A 22,246-nucleotide genomic window follows, 5' to 3' on the forward strand; every position below is an offset into this window, starting at 1 on the left:
TGCGCTCGCCAGACAGACAAAGACAGAGAGACAGAGAGACAGAAAGTGAGAAATCACCCCCCAGGGGGGATGGTCACGCCACAATCCCTTCTCCTCCATTCTCCTCTCAGGATCTTGGGCACGCACACACACGCACCTGTCGTGAGTTTAAGCCACTGGGCCCAGGAGTCCAGCGACATAGCCATTATGCTAACTGCTGGTCCCCTGCCTCTTCTTACCCCTGCTGCAGACAGTGTCCAGTCTCAGGTCCTCCCACCCTCACCGTCCATATTCTTCAGTGGAATATTTCTAAGCATTTGCTCAGAAATCTTCCAAGTCTGGGCTCTCTAGCCTGTGAGGAAATTAGGTGTGATTAGGTCAAAGTCTAAACAGCATAATCCCTTAGGGCCTTCAAGGCCCAGGACAATTAAACGGCAACCCACGTCTCCAGCTGCCTTGGCCTTCAGCTCTCCCTCCTGAAGCCCGTCTTCCCAGGGAGTGTGTGGACAGGAGCTCCCACAGACAGAAAACGGGGTGCGAAGCCGACGCCTTCGCTTTCCCGCAGTGTGACCTGTACGCGTGTGCACCTGTAGGCAGTGCAGTGACCCTGCCTCTCCGGGCTGGTGCAATATGTAAGTGATGTCACAAACGTAGGAGTTCTTGGCACAGCCCTAGAGACCGCGTGGTAACGGGTAACACTCACCCTGAGCTCCCATCCGAATTCCCTGCCCCCTCACACCCTGACACCCCATCCTCCAGGGTCCAGCGGTGCCACCTCCTCTGGGACGACCTTCTTCCACGTGGTCCCACAGCCCCATGACTCCTCTGCCTGGAGCCCGGCAGGGTCATGCCCCGTGTGCCCGAGGCACTCCTGACGGCCAGCACTGTGCCGAGCTCCCGGGCCCTGCGGCAAGGACTGGCCACCCCCTGCGTCGCGCCACGCGCCCCCTGGTGGAGAGAGGCATGCCAGGAGGAAAGCATGCGGCTGAACTTCGGTGGAAGACTACTCGCGACCGGGGGCCATCGAGCTGGAGCTTCATCTGGCCTGGGTCGCGGCCGGCGGCACCAAATGCCTTCTGAGCCAAGGTGGGAGCTCGGCTATCGGCTAACAGCGCCGGGGTGGGAGCACGCTGGCCAGGCCACGCGGACGTGGGAGAATATTCCAGAGAGCACTGTGCACACGCCACGTACGCAGCAGGCTCCAATTCCTCAGGACCAGGGGCTGGATCTTACTCTCATCGAGTCTCCAACAGGGCTAGGACCCCCATGCTCGTAGGAATTGTCCAAAACTTGTTCAAGAGAAAAACTAAAGACACAGGGCTTAAAAATTACTTAAATTAACCAGAGAAAGAGAGAGGGAGAGGAGGGAGGGAGGAAGGTAGGGAGGAGGCACCCTTCAATGGGACGTGGCCACATGACAGTCCCTTCCGCGTTTTCCACCCTGTCGGGATTTGGGGCTCACACACACACACACCTATTGTGTCTCCCAAGCCACCAGGGCTGGGGTTCTAACCTCATGATTGGCCGTGCAGATAAATGGCTGGCCTGAAAAGGAGTTTTTAAAATGACTTTTTTTTTTTGCTTGAAGGCATGTGTCTCCACAGGAGACAAAGTGACAAGGCACCCCCCCAGCATGCCATGCTGCATCCCCCACTGCATGTGGAGTCGCCTGCTTCGTGGGAAGGTGGGGCCCAGCTGCATGTCTGTTGAGCTGCTGCCTCGGAGGAGGGTGGTCGCAGGCTACCTGGCGCCTCCCATCCAGGAGGTGGGGACGGGTAATGAACTCCCAGAGCTGGCGGTCTCCTCCTGACCGCAGACACTGAGGAAACGGGAAGCTGCTGCACATCTGCGTGTCGGTCACTTTCAGCTGTATTTATGTTCGGTATTTAAAAATGAAAAATGAACGTGAAGATGAAGGACGTGACGGCTTGCGAAGGCTAACCAGGGCAGCCGCGCCGCGCAGCAGCTGAGCGCTCCGCAGAGGATGCTGGGTCTCACGCTGGGTCTCCCGGGCCTACTGGTCAGAGTCCAGGCCCGAGTCTTCAGACACGCGGGGCGAGTGTGAGTGTCCAGAGCCCTGACGGGATGGACTGCAGCGTCGCCGGGCCCCAGTGGGGGTGTCCCTTCACGTGTCATCTGGCACGATAAATGAAGAAAACAAGGACGGCGATCAGCAGTTTTTAAACCTGGAGCATTCTGCCAGGGTGGGAAGCACATGACAGGCGTCATCGTTCCTTGACAACAGAGAGGCGCAGAGCTGGCATCTGTTACTGTTGTCTCCATGAGGGCTAGCGCGACACAGTACGAGCTGGGACACCTGCTGTCACATGAGCAGGCCACCGCGCTGAGGGACGCCAGGGCCCCATCTGCTGCCCGACTGCATGCCCCTGAGAGCCCAGCAGGGCCGGGCATGGATCCCCATGTTTCACACCCCCGCGCTGGTGACCTGCAGCCCACAGATGGAGGTCAGCAGGGGACAAGTGTGCTCACAGTCCCAGCAACAGGACTGTGCCATCTCCCACTGTGCTCGGACGTAAAACTGCATTCTCACACACACACACACACCGCCCTTTTGGATAGTCTAAAAGGTCTTTATTCATCTTAAAATATGTCTTTCTTTGGTCATCGATATTCTTTTATTAACCCGTTGAAGATAGTCTAGTGTCAAATTGTGAACTTGCTTCCCCTAGATAAAGACAACAGAGCTCGAACTCGTGACCTTGTCCAGCTCTGCTGACATGCACTGAGTCCCGGCGGGTGAGCTGAACGTCACCGGGCTTATTACAGCGTGGAGAAGAAAGCACAATTCTGCTCATCTGAAAGCACTTTTTAAAAAGTACGTTGATAGATAACTCCAACAATTTAATCCATATCATAAACATGCAAATTATATTGCTTTCAATAATACTTGTAACAAAGATCTTGAACATCACTGGTGAATGCAGATACACTATCTTCAAATTATTATAAGACTCAAGATATTTGATATAAATGTGTGCCTTTAAAACTATTGATAACTTCCTCTGGGAAAAGCTAAAATAACCACATATCGTAGAAAAAGAATTTTTGCACTTTTAATACAGACACACGTGTCAACACCACAAGAGGCACAGCGACATTGAACAATTATCCTTCAATTTCTCAGAAACAAAAGATCTCTTCAGTGAAATACATACCTATCATAATTGCTAAATGAGTGTTTTCGTGAGTGCAGAAGAGAACTACTTTTTCTGGGTCACCAGTGACAGCAAGCACTAGATGTCTAGGGATATATATGTATATATTTACATACACACATATGTCAGAGAGCATAGAAAGGAAATGGGACCGTCTCTGCACACACACACTCGGAGCATCTCAGAAATTCCACTGAGGTCCTCGTTAGTGAGTCTTGTCAAGGTTCCGTGTAAGCAGACAGAGCAGAAAGGCAAAGCGTTGCTAATGGAGTCTTTGCAACTTCCTGGACCCACTTGTAACTCGTGCAGGAATCGCACTCAGCTACACTGTGAATAAGCGACTCACCGGTGTTTCTAGGTGGGTCATATCCACGGTGAAACGTTCCGCGTACGTGAATAGTTCCCTGTGCAGTACATTGCACTCCACCCAGCTCTAGCTGGAAGAGTACGTCCGCATTTGTCAGGCAAGGTCCACCTGGACAGCCAGCTCTCACAAACTGGCCCGTCGGACGGTCAAAGTCTACGCTAGCCTGACTGCTCCCGGTGAAGCAGCTGGGAGTCTAACGGGGACAGACTGGTGCCACTGGAGTCATCTACTTCCCTGAGTTCACCACGTACTGCGGGACTCTGGTGGATTAGAACGAGGACCACCCCGTCAGGGTTCTCTCTCCGACCCTGCTCAGGTTACGTCCGACTCTCACGCAGAATGCTTAGTAATATTTGCATTGTAATTTCGCCCCTCGGCTGATGCATTCATTTCACATGCTCATGCTCGATGGTAGGTAACGAGACTGCAAATACGGAGTCTGATACCAGGACCACCGTGGGGTCGGACCAGGGCGCAGTGCAATGCAGTACGGTGAGGCTGACCTCTGCAGGGCGCTTCTGGGTTGGCGTCCGAAGATCTCCGAGTGCCCTCGCGTGCCTGAGCTGGGTGGTTGTGGCATTAAGACCCTGGAATGGGTGCTGTCTCTCAGTTAGGAAACACACATGCACATGCACGCACGCACATACGCACACACACGCACGCACACGCACACACACACACACACACACACACACACACACAAGCAGTAATCCTAATTCCTGGTTAAGACTGGGAGAAGGGGAGTTGGCTTCTGGCTCGGGTGACTGCTCCCGTCCCGTGACTTTGCTGTTGAGTGGGTGTAATAACCTCCTCCTCTATCCCTGATGGAATGAAGCCTGCGACACGCTGGCGGAGGAGGACAATAATGGCATTTTAAGTCCACGTATATACCAAGGGGATGTGATAATTACACATCATTATACCACTTCTAATGAAAGCATTGTTTAAATTAGATTGCAGAACCAAAAAAAAAACTGGTGCAATTGCAAGAGATAAGGTTGAAAATAATTTAGAGCGGATTTAGGAAGGGCCTGAATGCCATCCAAAGGATTTGGCATTTTACGTGATAGGACACATTATGTCTGAAATACATTCCCCATAGGCCAGCCTGTGATCTCCTGGTGGAGAGGTGATGCCTGTGTGGACAGCTGCATGATTCAAGTCCTCTACCTGGTGGCTTAGCAACACTGGGGGCGGGACCAGCAGATGGAGTAACGCTTATGTTGCTGGACTCCCACGTAGTCTGCTGAGGTTCGAGTCCCAGACCCTGCAACTTAAATTCAGGTCGGGTGTGTGTGCGTGCAGTCCCAAGATCCTGAGAAGAGAATGGAGAAGAGATTGTGGCATGGCCATACACACACACGCACACACCCCGCCTGGGGATGATTTCTTGCTTTCTGTCTCTCTGGCAAGTGCACACGCCCTATAGGAAAAATTTATCTAAAATAAAACCAAAAAAACAAAAGAAAACAAAAAACCAGGTGCGTGTGTGTGCAGCCCAAATCCTGAAAGGGCAAAATGGAGAAGGGAATGCAGTGTGACCACGCTCCATGGAGGGTGCTTCTTCCTCCCCGCCTCTCTGGAGAGTGCATGTGCCCTCTGGAAAATTAGGAAAAAAAGAAAGAAAAGAAGAAAAAGAGGAAAGAAAAGGAAGGAAGGAAGGAAGAGAGAGAAATAAGACGGAAAGAGAAGATGTCCCACACAGCTTGTGGCAAAGGGTGGCAGCGTGTCTCGAGCAAGCTCAGTTACAGGCAGGTCCAGGCTGACTCACTGCAGGCGCGAGTGTGTGAATACGCGTCGTGATTCTCTGAGAGGAAGAGCTGTATATGGGTGTTGTTGCTTTGTTTTCTTTTCTTCCTTCCTTTCCTTTTTCTTAGAGGCAAGCTCTTGTTAAGCAGCCTAGGCTGGCCTTAAACTCATGACCCTCCTGCTGTCGTTTCCCAAACAGCTGGGGTTGGGGGAGCGGACCACCACAGCCAGCGGGTGGGCTGTCTTCTCAGGCCGCCAGTGTAACACGGTGGGGAGTGTATGGTGAGTCGTAGCAGTCCAGCACGGCGCCCCAGTCAGGTAACTGCCATTCTGCACGCACGCCGGCTCCGGGTGTCAGCTGGCGCAGAGCAGGGCAGGGGAGCGTGTGGAGTGGGTGCAGCATCTGAGCCTCACTCCCGCACTCACGCCTGGGAGAGCAGCAGTGCCAGTTTAAAGCATCACAGAGTGGGAGAGGGGTCATCGCAGACCTTTCCGTGACCAACCACTATTTATAAAATCCAACTCAAATGGAAGCAGACTTTCAAATGAAAAGAAAAACAATGAAGGATGGGAGGGGAACACCAAGACCATTCATTACTGACTGGCTAAGTCATCACGGCTTCATCTTGGAAAGCTCCTTTGTAAAGGTCACGATCACACCAACCTTAACAGGCTGCGATCTGCCCCGCACAGTCACTGGCACCCAGTCATGGGAGACGCGACGTTGCGGATGAAAGCAGAGCTGGGAGCTCGGCTGCCCAGGTTCGAATCTCAGCTACGGCTCTCACCGGATGAGAGATCGGTACGGTGTGACCTGAGGAAATGTAGGTCACTTCTTCTGCCTCAGCTTTCCCATTCTCATCTCAGAGGGCGTGGTGATGATTAGAAATGAAATAATAAATGCTGGATATTAAGAAAAGGTACTTGCTGTTGTTGTTATTGCAAATTTTCTATGTCTCAGAAGAAAGCTGAGGATTTCCTTCTTCCTCTTAAACTGGGTGCTCACAGCTCATTTTTAAAGAGCACCCTCCCACCAAGTTCAGCCACTGTGGCAGGCTTCCTGTTCTCTCTCTCTCTCTATATATATATATGTGTGTGTGTGTGTGTGTGTGTGTGTGTGTGTGTGTGTATAATGTAATTTTTTAAATTAAACACCCGCCAGTGCTCTGTGGCTCAGACACGAGTCGGCTAGTGTTACCAGCTGGTTTTTACTTGGACTTTCTTCTCTCTGGATCACCTCCACATTTTCCCCATTGAATTAGTGGGCAGTTAAAATATAGAGGCATTCTTACATCTAGAATTTGGAAAGGAATAGAAGGAAAATTAGAAACAAGAGTCAGACTGCCGTCACAGGGGTGTGTGATGAAGTAAGGGAGCCCCCCCACGTGACACCCTATGGTACAGAGCGGCCGTCAGTCACCATGGCCCACGAGAGCCACTGCATCGCTACGCTGACTGTTGAAGAGCGCTACCATATGGGGCCACTCCCAGGTTCTTCCTATAACATTATTTTGGTTGTATCCTCTGTCCAGTTCGATGCACTTTCCCCTAAATCACTTGACTGTTTACACAGAATTTCCCAGCCTGGTCAGTGAGGCCTCAGGAGACCAGGAAAGGTTGTTAAGGACTTCCCAACAATTGCCCAAACTCTGGCCTTGACTTCAGTGAGATTCTGTGCCCAGACGAGTTGAAAGAGAAGGAACCAGAAAGGCACTGTTTGGCCCAACATCAGTGATAGAGTAAGTTTTCACCCTGTTTTACATAGATCAGCAAAATCTATCAAAGAAGTTGAGGCTGACTGAATGTTCAGAAATAAACGGTCTACATTTGACCCATTTATAATTCGTACTTCCTTCTCAGGACAGTCTAAAGATGAGCGAGCTTTTTAGATGACCCAGGTGGTCACATTGTCTGGCTGCTCAGTGGCTTTGCTTATTTTTAATCCAAAGCAGAAATTTAAGAGCACTTTTTACATGAATATACCAGAAGAGGTTACCAACCACCGAATTAAGTATCGAATACAAAATAGCGTGTGGATGAAGAGCCTTCCTGTGCTCAGCGGGTAAGAGTGAAAGGGTGCTATGATTAGTGATGTTCCACTTAGCATTCTAAGAATCATTCTAGAGAGCCTTTCATAAAATGTGGCATGTGCGAATGTGTACAACGTCGCTCGCACAGGTCTAGCCAACCCAACACCGTGTAGTGACCTTTAAGTGGCAGGCTGCCCCTACGACCGATGGCTGCAATCAGAGATTTCCAGCAGCAAGGTCAGAGAGAAGGAAAATCCATGCATAATAAAAAGGCCATCGAGCTCTAAATGTAAGACTCTCTTTGACACTGAGAGTCTCTTCTCTCCCTCAGGAAAACCTTTTTTATTTTAAAGAATTTTTAAAATTTATCTTTATTTACTTATTTATTTAAATTTGTCCAGAGAGGGACAGAGAGAGAAAGTGAGAAAGGAAGCTGCCAGGTCTGGGACTCGAACCACAGTTGGCCATGTGGGAGCTCAGCACCCTTAACCCCCACACCATGACCTGCTGGCCCCAGGAAAATCTCTTACACTTACTGTTTAATGCCCTAGTATAAGAAATAAAGGCATACCGAGTTAACTTTAAATTTATATTCCACTTGTTTGCTTTCATTGTTGCTCTAATGTGAAATGTGTATTGAACAATATGAACTTACACAAACGCAGATACAGGACAGCCTCATCTACCAACACAGCAAGGAGGCCTTTCATTACTCTGAGCCAGAAGACAGTTATAAATATAATTTTCAAAACACTTTCAACAATCCTTTAAGTTTCTTTGCAAGGAGCATTCACTGAAGGAACAAAGACCCTAGAACCAACGAAATCCGTCGCTGCCTTAGTCTGTCCCAGTGGGGAAGGCACACGCTGGATTTCGCCCAGGACTACAGCGGTCCACTGGCAAGAAAAAGGCCGTCTGACATTGTGCCGAATGACAATGTTCTCAAGGAACTACCTGAAATCACATTCCTGGGTCAACTCATTTCTCTCTCCTAGAGCTCCACTCCTGTCCTAGTCAGCTCTGTGTCTAAGGACCGTGACGTGGATTTGAACAGACCTATGGTCCAACCCACATGCTGCACAGTCTACTCCTCTCTGTGAAGTGCCAGGAACCCTCCTTTAACTAGCATGAGTTGACTCTTTCTAAATCCCTACTATAACTAGTAAAATGTGGTCACCCTCAGTAAACTAAACGCTGGACGTCATTTTTAAAAACCAATCAACGAATCCCATTCATATTCCTATGCTGGCCAAATAGCCTGCCCCTAACAGTCCTCTCATCCTCAGAGACAAAATAAAACCATGCTTCAACCAGACTTGCATTTCCTAACAGCCAGCAATTCATAAGAATGGTACAAGGGGTCCTAGGAATGTGCATTATGAAAAGCTATGCTGGGGCCGGCAGGTGGTGTGGTGGTTAGGGGCACTGGACTCCCACAGGGCCGGCCTCGGTTTGAATCCCCTGGGATCTGGTGGCTTGCTTTTTCACTTTCCTCTCTTGGCTCTCTCATTCTGTCCCTCTCTGGTCAACTTAAATAAATAAATAAAGCTAAATAAAATAATTAAAAAAAAAAAAACTACGGGAGATTGCATAATTTTTTTGCACCAAAATAAACTTGTAATTTAATTCCGTTTTCCACAAACTTTCTGAAGTTCACATAATTCTAGATTTAAAAACTCATTACAGAATCTCAGTTGTATCTTAATTGGATATCAAGTTTCTAATAAAATTAGAAAATACCACTTGGGTTCTTTCAACAGTTGTAGTCTTATCTACTCCATTCACTCACTCTGGTTTTTCTTTCTTTCTTTTTTTTTTTTTTAAGAGTTTGACTTGTTCTTTTTTTTATTTGTTGGAGGTCATGTGTGCTCTCTGGAAACAGACAGAAAGAGAGGGAGAGTGGGAAAGCATTCCCCACAGAGGATGGCCATGCTGCAACCACCTCTCCACTTCTCCTTTCATGATGTTGAACACACACGTACATGCACCAGGTGTTTTCAAGCTGTCAGGTCCAGGACTCGAACCATTCAGTCGATCATGTGGGATCCAGCTGCCTTAACCACCATGCCACAGGCTGACCCTCTGCATGCAACAGGGCCTTTGAAAACCTTCTGAGTAACATGGAATACTTTATTCTTCACTTAGCGTGAAGCAAATTTGTTTATGATTTTGAAAAGTTTTCTTTAACACTTATTTTTCTCTCCCATCTCTTTCCCCCCCTAGCACTAAGTAGAAGCATCATCTTGGAAACAAAATAACTTATCACATATTTCAAAACACATCCTGGCAACAGAAGTACCTGTTACTTTGCACACAGATATAAATTATAACCTGAGAACCAGAAATTACTCCTTTACTTTATAAAAATACTGTTCCTTAAAGTTATATTTAACAGCAGAATCTTTTAAAATTTCCAAACACACTTTTTAAATAATCCTATAAGTTTCTTCTAACGTAGCAGTCACTGGAGGAGTAAGAACCTAAAACCATGAAATCCATCACTATTTCAGTCTGTTTCAATGGGGAAAACACAAATTGGATTTCTGTCCAGGAAAATGATATCCATGTATTCTTACAAGAAGTTCATCTTTCATAGGAAGAAAATATCGAAACTGTACTACGTATAGTTTCTAAAGCTTCTTCGGATCTTTTGCATGAATATTTAACCAAAAAGGCTCTTTGTCAAATGCACTAGGTGCCAGGTACTCTGTTACTCAAAGATTTAAAAAGATGGAATTCATGATGGGAAAATTCGTTTCGTATGCTGTAAGGATACACAGTAATTGAATGTAAAAAAAAAAAAAGTAAAAATAAAATACAAAAAGAAAAGATTTTAAAAGATGACCAGTTCATAGTCCCAATAGACTAAAACATACAGGGATTTTAGGAATAACACTGGATGTAAACTGAAGCGATGCCATAAAACCAGTGCAGAGAACCTTCTGGAGCTGCCCGCCAAGGCCCAGTCAATCACGGTTGACCTTCTTCTCCGCGATGACACACCAGTTGCCATGATCGTTGGCAGAGCTGACGACGTGAAGGTCAGACACGTTCTCCTTTAACAGGCCGCAGAGCTCGCCTTCTCGAAACACGTGGTAGTAACGCATGAAGACCCTGGGGTCCGCGGTGTCCTGCTGCTCTCCGACAGACGCGGCGTGGTCCGTGCCGGACCCTGCGGGACTGGAGGCACACACACTTCGGAATGTTCTCCTGGCCGCGGGGCCACCTCCTCCTGAGTGCCCTGCATCCTCACAGTCCTCGGCGTCATCGCTACCCAGAAAACCCCCACTTCCCTTCCTCCTCACTATTCGCTGACAGTCTCCGTTGAAATGTGTCACGGTGCTTTCTACTTTCAGCCACCCCAGAGACTGAGGAGACGTCTCCATGAACACCTCCTCGTCGAAGCTTCCCTCTCTGGTGGAAAACGGCTCTTGGTGATCGGAGCCTAACCGAGAGTGTCTGGCAGGCTGCACTGACACCGTGCTATTGGCCCAGACTTCGGGGTTTTTCATGGGTCTCGCTCTTTCCGTTTGCTTCCTCAGGGTTGATTCATCCAAAGATCTGGAGAAAAACCAGGAACGAAAAGATTTTCCTATGGCATGGTAGAATCCGTTTTCTTCCTCACCTTCCTTAGAAATACTCGCACAGCAGGTCCCAGGCCCGGCAGGTGCACAGTCCACACTGTGGGACCGTGTGGAGCTACGTCGCTCTTTGAAGCAAACAGAACAGCCACCGTCAGAGCAAAGGGGGTCGCACGGATGCCCACACGGCCTCCCCGTCCTGGACGGGCTGGATTCTGAGCAGAGCTGGGAACACAAGGCCCTGTTCCACGGGACGAGCACATCTTGCTTCTCAAAGTGACGATTCTTTTGTTCCATGGCCCACACGTAGATCATCAGCTGGCCTCCAGGAACTAAGACCCTGGCCATTTCTTTGATGGCTCTAATTCTTCTTTGTTTTGTAGAAAAATGATGGATAACTGCAAAAGAAGGAATGCAATCTTAATGTGCACATGCATCCGTAAACATACGCGTTTAGAGACAACGGTGCCGTCTGGAGAGACAGTAACATTTCTTTACTTCCTATGTGGCAGAGGCTTAGTTCTGAGGCAGACATAATTTTTAGTTTTGGTTCTTGTAGAAAAAGCATGGGCTTAGTTCTGAGAGAGAGAATTTTTTAGCTCGGGTTCTTGTACTTACCAGGCAGCTGATCTTGGACGTTATTTAAGTGCTGAAGTTCTTCTTTCCAGTTAAAGTAGAGTGTACATGTGTATGGGGGCGGGGGAGTTGAAGCAGCCTGTACAGGGCTCAGTCGTGCCCTGATCCTCTTCCTACAGCCCTCCAGCCTGCCAAAATCTAGGCCCAGGTGCCCAGCGTGTTTTCAGGCTCAACAAGCCGAGACAGGGATTCAAACATGGTACACACGTGGCTTCCAGCTCTCCAGTCCAGTACACTACTGACTATTCCACAGAGGAGGCTAGGTCATAAGTTCTACAGATATATATTTTTTAATCTCCAGAAGGCACATGTGCACACCAGAGAGAAGAGATGGAGAGACGGAGAGGGAGAAAGAGGAGGAGAGAACTCTCCCCAGTGGGGTGTGGTCAGGCTGCAATCCCTTCATCCCTTTCTACCATCCAGTAAGGATTTGGGGCACACTTGCACATGAGCCCAGGATGTTTCTGAAGTCACTGGAGCTGGGACTCTAATCGCAGTCAGCCATGTGGAATCTGGCTTCCTTAACCACTAGGCCACACTGCCATCCAAGTTCTACAGCTTTTTAGTTTCTTCATCTATTATGAGACGTCCAGAATAAATAATTCTCTGAGATCTCTTCCAGTGCCAAAATCCTGTGACTTTTGTTAACCAGAAGGATGACAGGAGTGAATTATTACAATCTGAAAAGGAGACCCAATTAGGTAAGTCCTCCTTGATAGAACCCTGCGAAACCATCCACTGCCTTAGTAACTGGCATTTCTAGGGGTCAGCCAGTGGCACGAAGGTGGAATGTGACACTCTCGGGGCTGACACATATGGCGAGGTTCCAGACTCAAGTCTACTGACACCCCTGAGTACACTGGGCACGTGTGCTCACGACACGTGGGGCTGCCTACAGCTTGGGGTGGGTTATAGTATGAAGGTTTCGCTGGGGAGCCAGCTCTGTGGTGCAGCCTAATGAGTTGATCAAAAGAAGCTAGATCCCACATCGGGGTCACAACCTGAATCCTGGCCTGGACAGCCTGAAAACTGCTGGGCATGTGCACGAGTGCCCGGATCTGACAGGCTGAAGGCCGGGAGGACGGGGACTGTGGGATGACCTGGCCCTCCTGAGGGTGCTTCTCTCGCTCGCTTGCTCTCCCTCTCTCCCCCTCTCTGACGTGCGTGTGTATGTACTTTTCTATGAATAAAGTAGGAAAGAAAAACAAGGCCCTGTTGGGGATGCTTCATTTCTCTCACTCGTGTAGGAAATACGTGAATGAACTTTTAAAAATAATTGCTACTGATCAGCATTAATAAAATTGACAGAGCACATAGTCGTAGAGAAAAAGAGCTAAAGATTATGTTTCTGTTCAGATCATTTAAAGATAAGCCAGCTCAACACAAATCTACATGATTGTTTCCATTTATTTTAAAATGTTAATATGATGAAAATGGTTGTCTATTTTTTTAAAAAAATCATTTTATAGGCCATTACTTTTAATCCTTGCAGAATCAGAGTGAGAGTCACACAAGATTGCTCTATTTAATCACAAATGGGTTAAGTGTATTTTTATTCAACAATATACAGGAAGTGCTAGTCTGTTATTTCCAGGGGGAGTTTCACAGTAGTGTGTCAAGAGAGAACAAGTTATTTTCCACGCAAGGCCTGCCACATACCTCAGGGAGGAAATCAGAGGGCAGGAACTGAGCGCTTCCTGCTGGGACGGTCTACAGTCCCGTCTGAGCTAAGAGGGCAAAGAGAGCGCAGCTCCGTCTAGTGCTCTTACGCTTCCGGGACTCCTCGAGCCTTAGTGTCCGCCCTCACTGCGCCCGATTCCCTCTAAGACTCCCGTGGGCGCATTTCTCAATACCGGCCTTCCTCGGTGTTCATGAATTTTGTATTTGCAAATTTGTCCACTCACTGAAATGTACAAGTAACTCACGCCGACACCCCAGGTTTTGTGACCCTTTGCAGACACATGCACCCCAGCAGTTCGACCCGCCAGTACACGCCTCCCCACTGAGGCAAGACGGGCACTCTCTTCTTTCTTATTTCAACGCCAATACTATAGGCAAGCATCCTTTTCACGTTTATTGAGTGTCAGGCCTTTTGCATTTCTCTGTTTCTGTTGGTGACTGCACTGGCTAACGTGGCCTCAAGCCTCGCACTGACACGGTGCCTAGCGTTCCTTGGGGTCTCACAGGACCGGCAGGAGTTAGATGAGGGCCCTTCAGCGTGAGTTAGCGGGCTGTTGGCATGGGCTGAAAAGGACACAGGTGTCTTTAAGCAGAAATACACATAAAAAAAAGGTTAAATATTGACTAGTCAGCTAAGATGAGACCAGGGGCTCACGGGAACAAGATCCTGTATTCCTTTCAGGGTCTTACTCCACTGAACTCACTAACACAGCGCTCACAGAGCTCCACAGAGCCTGACCACTGCGGATTTTGATAACCGACTGTATTTATTTTGGTGGTCCAAAAATGAAGAAAAACACATTAAAATCATTTTAATACAATAGCCTCTTTTCAGTAGACTCATAGGTATTTAACATTTCTAGATTCTACCTGGCTTCAAAAGAAGTTTTAAAAAGTTTTTTTAAAGGACGTTTCCTTCCTACAAAAGGAAATTTTTTAATTTATTCACTCATTAGTAATCATTCATTTCCAATCACCTAAAATACCATAATTTCACCAAGGAAATATCCAAATGCTCTATTTATTTATGTCAGAAAAAAACTCGGGTTTATTGGCAGTCAAAATCGTGTTCTGAAAAGCCCACATTAACGCACAGTTCGTGTCTCTGCAGTCCCCGCGTTTGCGGGACCCAGTCCCCGACCAGCATGCATGGGGCTCCCACGTGTTCACAGCTCCATGTCTGAAGCCCCCTCCCAAGGGCACCCGCCCCAAATGTTTTAAAATTATATTTTATATTGATATTTAAAAATAGTAAGTAGCACTCTCGAATCTAAATGTTTCTGGAACATTTACAAATGAAGATTTCTTCCTTACCTATGAGTTACACATCATATACATATTCATTCTAATAAAAAGTATTGTTAATGTACTTCTAATGGGATGGATGGATATATTCTATGAAATAGTGATGCTAGAAAATTCAACTATGTTGAATTTTTTTTTTTTTTGAGAGGTTTTTCGCTATAGGGTGCATGCACTTGCCACAAAAAGACAGAAAGACAGAAAGTCAGAAATCACTCCCCCGGAGGGGATGGCCACGCCGCAATCCCTTCTCTTCCATTCTCCTCTTGGGATCTTGGGCACGCACGCACACGTGCCTGGCGTGAGTTTAAGCCACTGGGTCTGGGACTCGAACCACGGTCAACTACATGGGAGTCCAGCGACATAGCCATTACGCTAACTGCTGGTCCCACTATGTTGAGGTTTTTTAAACATGAAAGAGTTTCCTTTGTTTAAAAGATCATAATCACAACTTAAAGGCGAACACATTACTCAACACTTGTATCCCACAGCAATATTGTCTTGCCAAGAGCCTAGAAAACAGGTTGAATTCAGTTACCGGAATCAGATGACAATTGGCACAAGATCATTTTAAAGTTCTCTTACATCTTTAGAGTTTGTGATGTATTGTTATTTAACTTTTCAAGAGTAAATGTCTCATCTCTCTCACCATGAACATTTGGAATCTATGGGTTTAGCATAAAGCAGGGGTTTCTCGACCTCAGCACTGCCGACATTTTGGGCTACATAGCTGTTTGCTGTGGAAGGCACTCATCAGACGACATTAGCATACACACTCCTACTTATGAAAAGACTCTGTCCAGACCTTGCCGATGCCCCTTTGTAGATGGGGAAGAAGCAGCATAACCCCTAGTTGAGAACCACTGACACAAAGTATGTCATTGGTTGCCATGATTTTTTTAAAGAACTACTTATTTATTTAATTTTATTTGTTGTTATTATTTTTTAATTTGACCAAGAGAGAGGCAGAAAGAGAGAGAAAGCTGAAGTGAGAAAGCAAGCCGCCAGGTCTGGGACTTGAACCACGGCTGGCCATGTGGAAGGCCAGTGCCTTAACCACCATACCACCTGCCCATCCCAGACATTATTTTAACATGTTGCCAAATATTTCTAGAATTTTTGTCAGACTATTCTAAAGGTAAGCAGAAGAATGTTTCTTTTTCTGTCAGTAAAGCATAATGAGTGTATAATTAGGAATAATGATTATTTTTCACATCATTGTTAACAGACATGGAAATGCGAATTATGTATCTCTTCGTGTTAAGGCAAGCAGAGGCAACAAGTACAATTCTAAATAGAAGTAAAGGCCTACGGGCCTACGAGAGAGAGTCTTTTGAAATTTTTCACAATACAGTTCTAAATGGCAAACCCAACTGAAAATGACTGGATTGCATTAATTCCTAGTCACCGTTCAGGAAAACACTAGCTGTTGTCCACCCAAGGAGGCGTTTTTAATTAGAAGATGGTAACCAGGTATGCTCCATTTTCTCCCAGGGCGAGGCATGAGACTTAAACTAAAAATGAGAAGGATTTAACCAGGTATACACAAAGCATTTCCCAGAGGTAGGAATGCTGGTCCGTATCCCCACAACAGTGGCTCAGTGGCATGGTCTGGACAGGGGGAGCCTTGCAGGGCCTAAACTCATGAGATGGGAGAACAAAGAGGACCTGCCCTTCTCTGGCTTTCCAGTCCATTAGGTGGAACGACCGAACCCAGACGTTTTGCAGAGAAGATTCAGAGCATCGTACAGCACTGCTTACAACAGAAGAATCCCTCTTTGTTGTGCATTGAATGTCTGTGTCCCACAACACTGCTTTGTGAAGCCCTGGCCCCCAGTGGGATGGTATTAGGGCGTGAGAACTTTGGGAGGTGACTGGAAGCTGAGATAAAGTCATGAGAGTGGGTTCCCATGGTGGGATTAAAGAGACCAGAGAATTTCTCTGTCTTTCTCTCTCTCTCTCTCCCCCTCCTCTCCCTGTCACGGTCAAGAGGAAGGAGGCAGCTGTCTGCAGGCCAGGAGCGGAGCCCTCACCAGAACCCGATACTGCTGGAATCCTGATCTCCAGCTCTCAACCTCCAGGGCTATGAGAAATAAACGCCTGTATTTTAAGCCACCAACAGGTCCCTGTTAGTGAAGTGCGCTATTACGGCGTGAAAAAGGTGCTGTCTCCAAAAACTCTACTTCCTGCTGGAAGACCTGGTATTTGAGTATCTGAGGTATTTTGTTACAGTAGCCCGAGCAAAATAAGATATTCCTCATAATTCTTACAACCAAAGTGGACCTAACAGTTTTAAAGGAAAAGAAGTAAGATTGTCATAGAACCGGTTCCCATGGCAACTACCTCTTGCCAGTCCTAACTAGCCTCAAGGTCAGGGCATCCAGGTCTGCAGATTCTCACTATGCAGAGATACACTCCTCATCTAATACTGAATAAACTGATCTCTACTTCAGGAGAGAGCTAATAGTCTTATTCTGTATTTCTATCATGAATAGCAGGTTTTATGTAAGACCATCTTGTATTGATAAGACTTATTATACTCAAATAGATTAATTTTTGAAGTGTACCAGAGCAAGTAATTTGCTTTGCAAAAAGTTTTTTTTTTTCATTGCAAAAGAACTTGGCAAAGTAGTCTCTTAAATACCAAGTTTCCTAGCGTATTTAAATAAGACTAACATACTAGATGCCCGGAATACATGTGCTGAATAGCATGAGCCTTACCTGTGTACATTTCAGCCATGGTTTTTTTGGGGTTTTGCTCATTTTTTGGCATGTGTGTGTTCTAGCCCATTGTTGGGAGAATGTGAGAAACCCATTTCCTAGACTCATAGACAACCTCTGTCCATAAGAGAACAGAGTGGCATTGTTAAAGTGATACAGAAACTCCAGTGAGTAGCAGACGGGTACAGGTGACATTCAGTGTGTTAGACCCAGAGGTCCCTGCTAGTGAAGTCCGCTATTATGGCGTGAAAAAAATCTACTTCCTGCTGGAAAAGCTGGCCTCATTTCAAAATAATGAAGTACTATTTTCAATGAGTAAGATTCCTGCAATACTTTCTTACTCATAGTAAATGAAATGGCAGTGAATCATGCAAAAGAATATAGTTTGAAGGTTTAACTAGTTGAAACATTTATAGATATATCACAAATGCATTTGAGATCAGTCAAATAACTCAAGTAATTGAGATTTTTTTTTAAATTAGTAAACATGAATTATGCCTACTTCACTACAAAAATCGTTGACTCACGAGAGGAGCCTTAACCACGTACAGGGTGAACACGTGACGGCTGCCTTACCTCCTATGGAGATGACGGCATCGAAGCCCTGATCCCTAAAGGGGAGATTAAGGTTGTCACATACCATGACTTCACATCCTCTATTCCGGGCAATCTCAACCAATGGCCCACAGTAGTCGCAACCCAGGGTGTGTACCTGGCTGTTCACTTTGAGATACTTTCCAGTCCCACAGCCTAGAAGAGAAAAATCCATTACATGCGAGGCTTCATAGAAAGTGGAAAACAGTCAGTTTGTTCATTTTATAAGAAGAAATACAAATAACTTGATATTAACTAAGCAAGACAGAATACAACATGGTGTGACAGTATTCACAAAAACAGAAGAAAATTTAAAGGAAGGCTTCAGAGACTACTTATGTATTTTAACATAGAGTAGAAGAAGGAAAAGGAATGGAAAATAGAACTATTCATCAACTATTTAAAGAAGGAAAGTCCACAGCACTGAGTATGCTAGTCTACCCAAAACATGTGAGCTGGCCCACGGCGGGAGGACAGACAGTTTCAGGACCCAGGGGCAGGCAGTGGGCGGTCTCTTTTCCTGCACGTATGCATTTCATTGTATCTGTGCATATGTATGTACAAATGGGCTTTGAAAAGTACATGGAAAAGGTCTATTATAATACAACTGTGGGCCAAACCACAGCTTGGTGGTTAAGGCAGCTCAGTTCCACATGACCAACAGTCCGAGTTCTGGACCCAGCAGCTTGAGAAACACAGTGAATGTGTGTGTATGCATGTCCAAAGTCCCCAAAAAAGGAGGAGAAGGGATTGTGGCATGACCATCCCCCATGGGGGGGTGCTTTCTCACTTTCTTGCTCTCTCTCGCTCTCTCTGTCTCTCTCTCTCTGGCAATACATGCACTCTCTGGCAAAAGAAAAAAATTAAGAAAAAAGAAAAGCTATGCATAAGTTTCAAAAAAAATTTGCATCAAACTAAATTCATATTTTAATTCCATTTTCCCATGAACTTTTGGAAGTTTCCATCCCCTGGAATGTTGAGTTTTTATTCTCATGTTATCTTTCCAACCATTCTTACCACTCACTGACTATATAAAACTACTGTGAAAAACCCTTCAACAGATACAAATAAAATAATTTACACAATAAAACATGCCTTATAAAGTTTCAAATTTGAATTGAAAACAATTTTTTTTTGAGAGATTTTCACTGTAGGGCACGTGCGCTCGCCAGACAGACAGAGAGAGACATAGAGACAGAAAGCGAGAAATCACCCCCCAAGGGGGATGGTCACGCCGCAATCCCTTCTCCATTCTCCTCTCGGGATCTTGGGCACGCACGCACACGCGCCCGGCGTGAGCTTTAAGCCACCAGGTCCGGGACACGAACCACGGTCGACTACGTGGGAGTCCAGCGACATAGCCATTACGCTAACTGCTGGTTCCCGAATTGAAAACAATTTTTTAACATGTTTTTATCCAATTATTGTTAGTGCTAGGTTCCAAATGATTTCTATTGACTTAGCACACAACTCTGACGAAGAACTATTTTTTTCTCAATATATCAGTTTTTTTAAACAATTATTTTAATTGTATTTATATATTTATTTTTATTTTAATTTGACCTGAGAGAGAGAAAGTGAGAGAGCAAGTTGCCAGATCTGGGACTCAAACCGTGGTCAGCCATGTGGGAGTGTCCAGTGCCTTAACCACCATGCCACCTGCTGGTCCCCCAGTATACCAGTTTTGACATTCACTTTCCAGTGGCAGGATCCCAAATAATTCAGGATTTACAGAGCTCAAAGATTTTTGATAATTAGATCTTGTTGCTATCATGATGAAGGTAGTAATATGAATGGAAACCATCTTGAATCAAAGCCTACTGGTATCTAGTATTATTTAATACATGTGTTCTATCACACAAATACAAGGAGACTTTACAAAGCTTGTTGTGGGCTGGCCCTGTAGCACAGTGATTAGGGAGGCTGGATTCCACATGGTTGACTGTGGTTTGAATTCCAGCCTTGGCCCTGGTGGCTTGAAAGAGCATGCTGGGTGCATGTGCACACATGACTAAGGTCCCAACACTATGGAGCGATGGAGAAGGGACTGCAGCATGGCCACATAGGGGATGCTTTTTGTCTCTCTCTGGTAGGTACGCATGTACTCTGACAATTAGAAATAAATTTTATGGAAAAGTGGAATTAATCTATCAGTTTACTTTGATGCAAAGATTTTGAGATACATGCATAGCTATTTCGTAATATGCATTTTCTTTTTGAAAATACCCATGAACTTTTGGAAAATATTTTATTGCACACCTATAATCTAATTCCTTTCCAGAAATATTTTTTAAAATCATCAGAACTGATAGTCCTATCTACTGGTATTACCAACAGATTTCTCAGCATGAGAAAAATATCCATTAGGATTCAAAACCGATTAGCTTGCTATTTCTGAAATATGTCACTGCACTCTTTAAGAGACAATAAAAGCAAAATTAAGGTTGACTGATGTCAGCTGAGGCAGTAGACAGTATATGAATAAAAAATAAGATTTCCAACATTATCATTTCAACAAAGACCATTTGGGTCTTCGAAACCTTTTAGATCTGATAGCCACTATTCCTTATAATGGTTATGAGAGAAAGTATCCGCTCTTAGAAGGCAATTGTGGGTAAATGTACATTAAATTGAAATCTTGTACATTTCAAAGATGATGGTCAGACTTTAAGAAAAATAACCTTGCAAATTCATTTGCTTTTCTATTGGCCTGAGGGACACATTTGGAGGAATGAAAGGGAAAATTACTTCAAAGATACTAATAAAAGCAGAGTCACAGGCCAGGAGGGCTGGGAAGAATTGTCAGGAGGGCATTTGGTGATGTGGACAAGTGAAGAGGAACGTGAGGCCTTCTCTGATTTGAACAGCTCCTGAAATGCGCCCAGTGTCCGGCACCCTCCATCTGTAGCTTATTCACTTCAGTTTTAAGAGTAGGAGTGGAACTCCCAAATAGGATGCAATCACCCATTTTCTACATGCAGACACTGAGATGCTAAAGAGATTTTATCTAATAAGAAAATCCAGGAGATGGCTGAGCCTCGTCATCCCTTTATCTTGAATGTAAATCAGCAACGCCAACCCTGACTGAGGCAAGCTCCAGGGAGGACAATCTCTCACGCTCCCTTACAAGTTCTCATTAAAAAACCTGCAAGGGAGCGTCTGCATGTGTACATTCGCAGGAGCATCTGCATCCACACATTCTCAATTTCGTAGTCCAGGCCACACGGGGGCTCAAGAAGAGACAACTGCCTCAACCAAACACAATGCTTCAGACCATGGCAGGCAAATGTTGGCCGAAAATAACTCAGTTAATCTGAACAATTTCTTTGATGTTTGCAGAAACTACATTTTTTAAATGAGGCGTTCTTTGCCAAGACATCTAAAAAAGAAATCTTTTCCTATGGGGAAAAAAAGAATGAAAGAACATGGCCTATTTGTTTTATTTCCCATTTCATGAACATTTCTTTTTTTTTAGTGGGGGGAGAGGTTTTTGCTATAGGGCACGTGTGCTCACCGGAAAGACAGAGAGAGAGACAGACAGACAGAGAGACAGAAAGCAAGAAATCCCCCCCCGGGGGTGATGCCCATGCCGCAATCCCTTCTCCTCCATTCCCCTCTTGGGATCTTGGCCACACACACACACATGCACCCGGTGTGAGTTTAAGCCACCGGGTCTGGGACTTGAACTGCGGTCGACTACATGGGAGTCCAGTGACATAGCCATTACGCTAACTGCTGGTCTCATATCCATTTATTGCAGCCAGAGATGAGAAAATGAGTTATCCTGCAGGCCTGGTGCCTGCCACATAGTAGGGGCTGTGAATTTTTATAGTCTACATAAAGGAGTGATCATTAGAGAATGATTTAGCCAATTATATCTGGACATTGAGAGAGAACACACACATTGAGAGTTAAGAGACTAGTGAAATCTTAATTATGGAAAAGTTAAATTTTATTATGTACAGAAAAATAACATTTTCAATGCTAATAGGACAATTGTCTCTGACATCAAGGAAAAAGAGTATCTTGTTCAAGAATTGAGCTGTTTCTTTCTTTATTCATGACAGAGCTCGTGCAAGCTCACACGAGAGAGTAAAAATGGAAGACACAAGCACCCCAGGCTCTGGTCTTGCCATGAAACCCCTCCTGCAGTCTCCAGCCCATCGTGTTCGTGTGTCAGGCTGACAGTGGGGGTTGAGCCCGGGCTGTCACGTGGAATCTGGCTTCTCTGAGCAGCACAGTGCTCCTGGACCAAGCAGCCACCCCAGTCCTGTTTTCCTCCGACTTTCTAAACTGACCCTAGTAAATTTTGCAAACTACAGGACGCCCTCCTCATGCCACCTCACGGGGGGAACGTAGACAAGCCCTTCCAGATGGAAAAAGGCACTGCCGTGGTGCGCAGGTCCTCCCTGGGGAGCCTGGGCGCGTCTG

At 45.9% G+C, this 22,246-nt stretch overlaps 1 protein-coding gene across 4 annotated transcripts in view; it reads right to left on the minus strand.

The window, feature by feature from the left end:
• Positions 1-9,345: 9,345 nt before the first annotated feature.
• TRMT9B (tRNA methyltransferase 9B (putative)) overlaps positions 9,346-22,246 on the minus strand; it is a 79,404-nt gene continuing 66,503 nt past the window's right edge. Inside the window, exons 1-3 of one of the 4 annotated variants that reach the window (XM_027775955.1) lie at positions 17,934-17,971; positions 17,798-17,832; positions 9,346-11,280 (exon numbers count right to left, since the gene is read on the minus strand). In XM_027775955.1, coding sequence (XP_027631756.1) covers positions 10,268-11,230 — 963 coding nt within the window. In that variant the 5' untranslated portion in view covers positions 11,231-11,280; positions 17,798-17,832; positions 17,934-17,971 and the 3' untranslated portion in view covers positions 9,346-10,267. Of the gene's footprint in view, positions 11,281-17,797; positions 17,972-22,246 lie in introns of those variants that run through there. The other 3 variants (XM_006158984.3, XM_006158985.2, XM_006158987.2) reach the window with 3 other exon arrangements.

This window comes from Tupaia chinensis, unplaced genomic scaffold (assembly GCF_000334495.1).
Source record: "Tupaia chinensis unplaced genomic scaffold, TupChi_1.0 Scaffold000619_1, whole genome shotgun sequence".
NCBI classification, from domain to species: domain Eukaryota; kingdom Metazoa; phylum Chordata; class Mammalia; order Scandentia; family Tupaiidae; genus Tupaia; species Tupaia belangeri.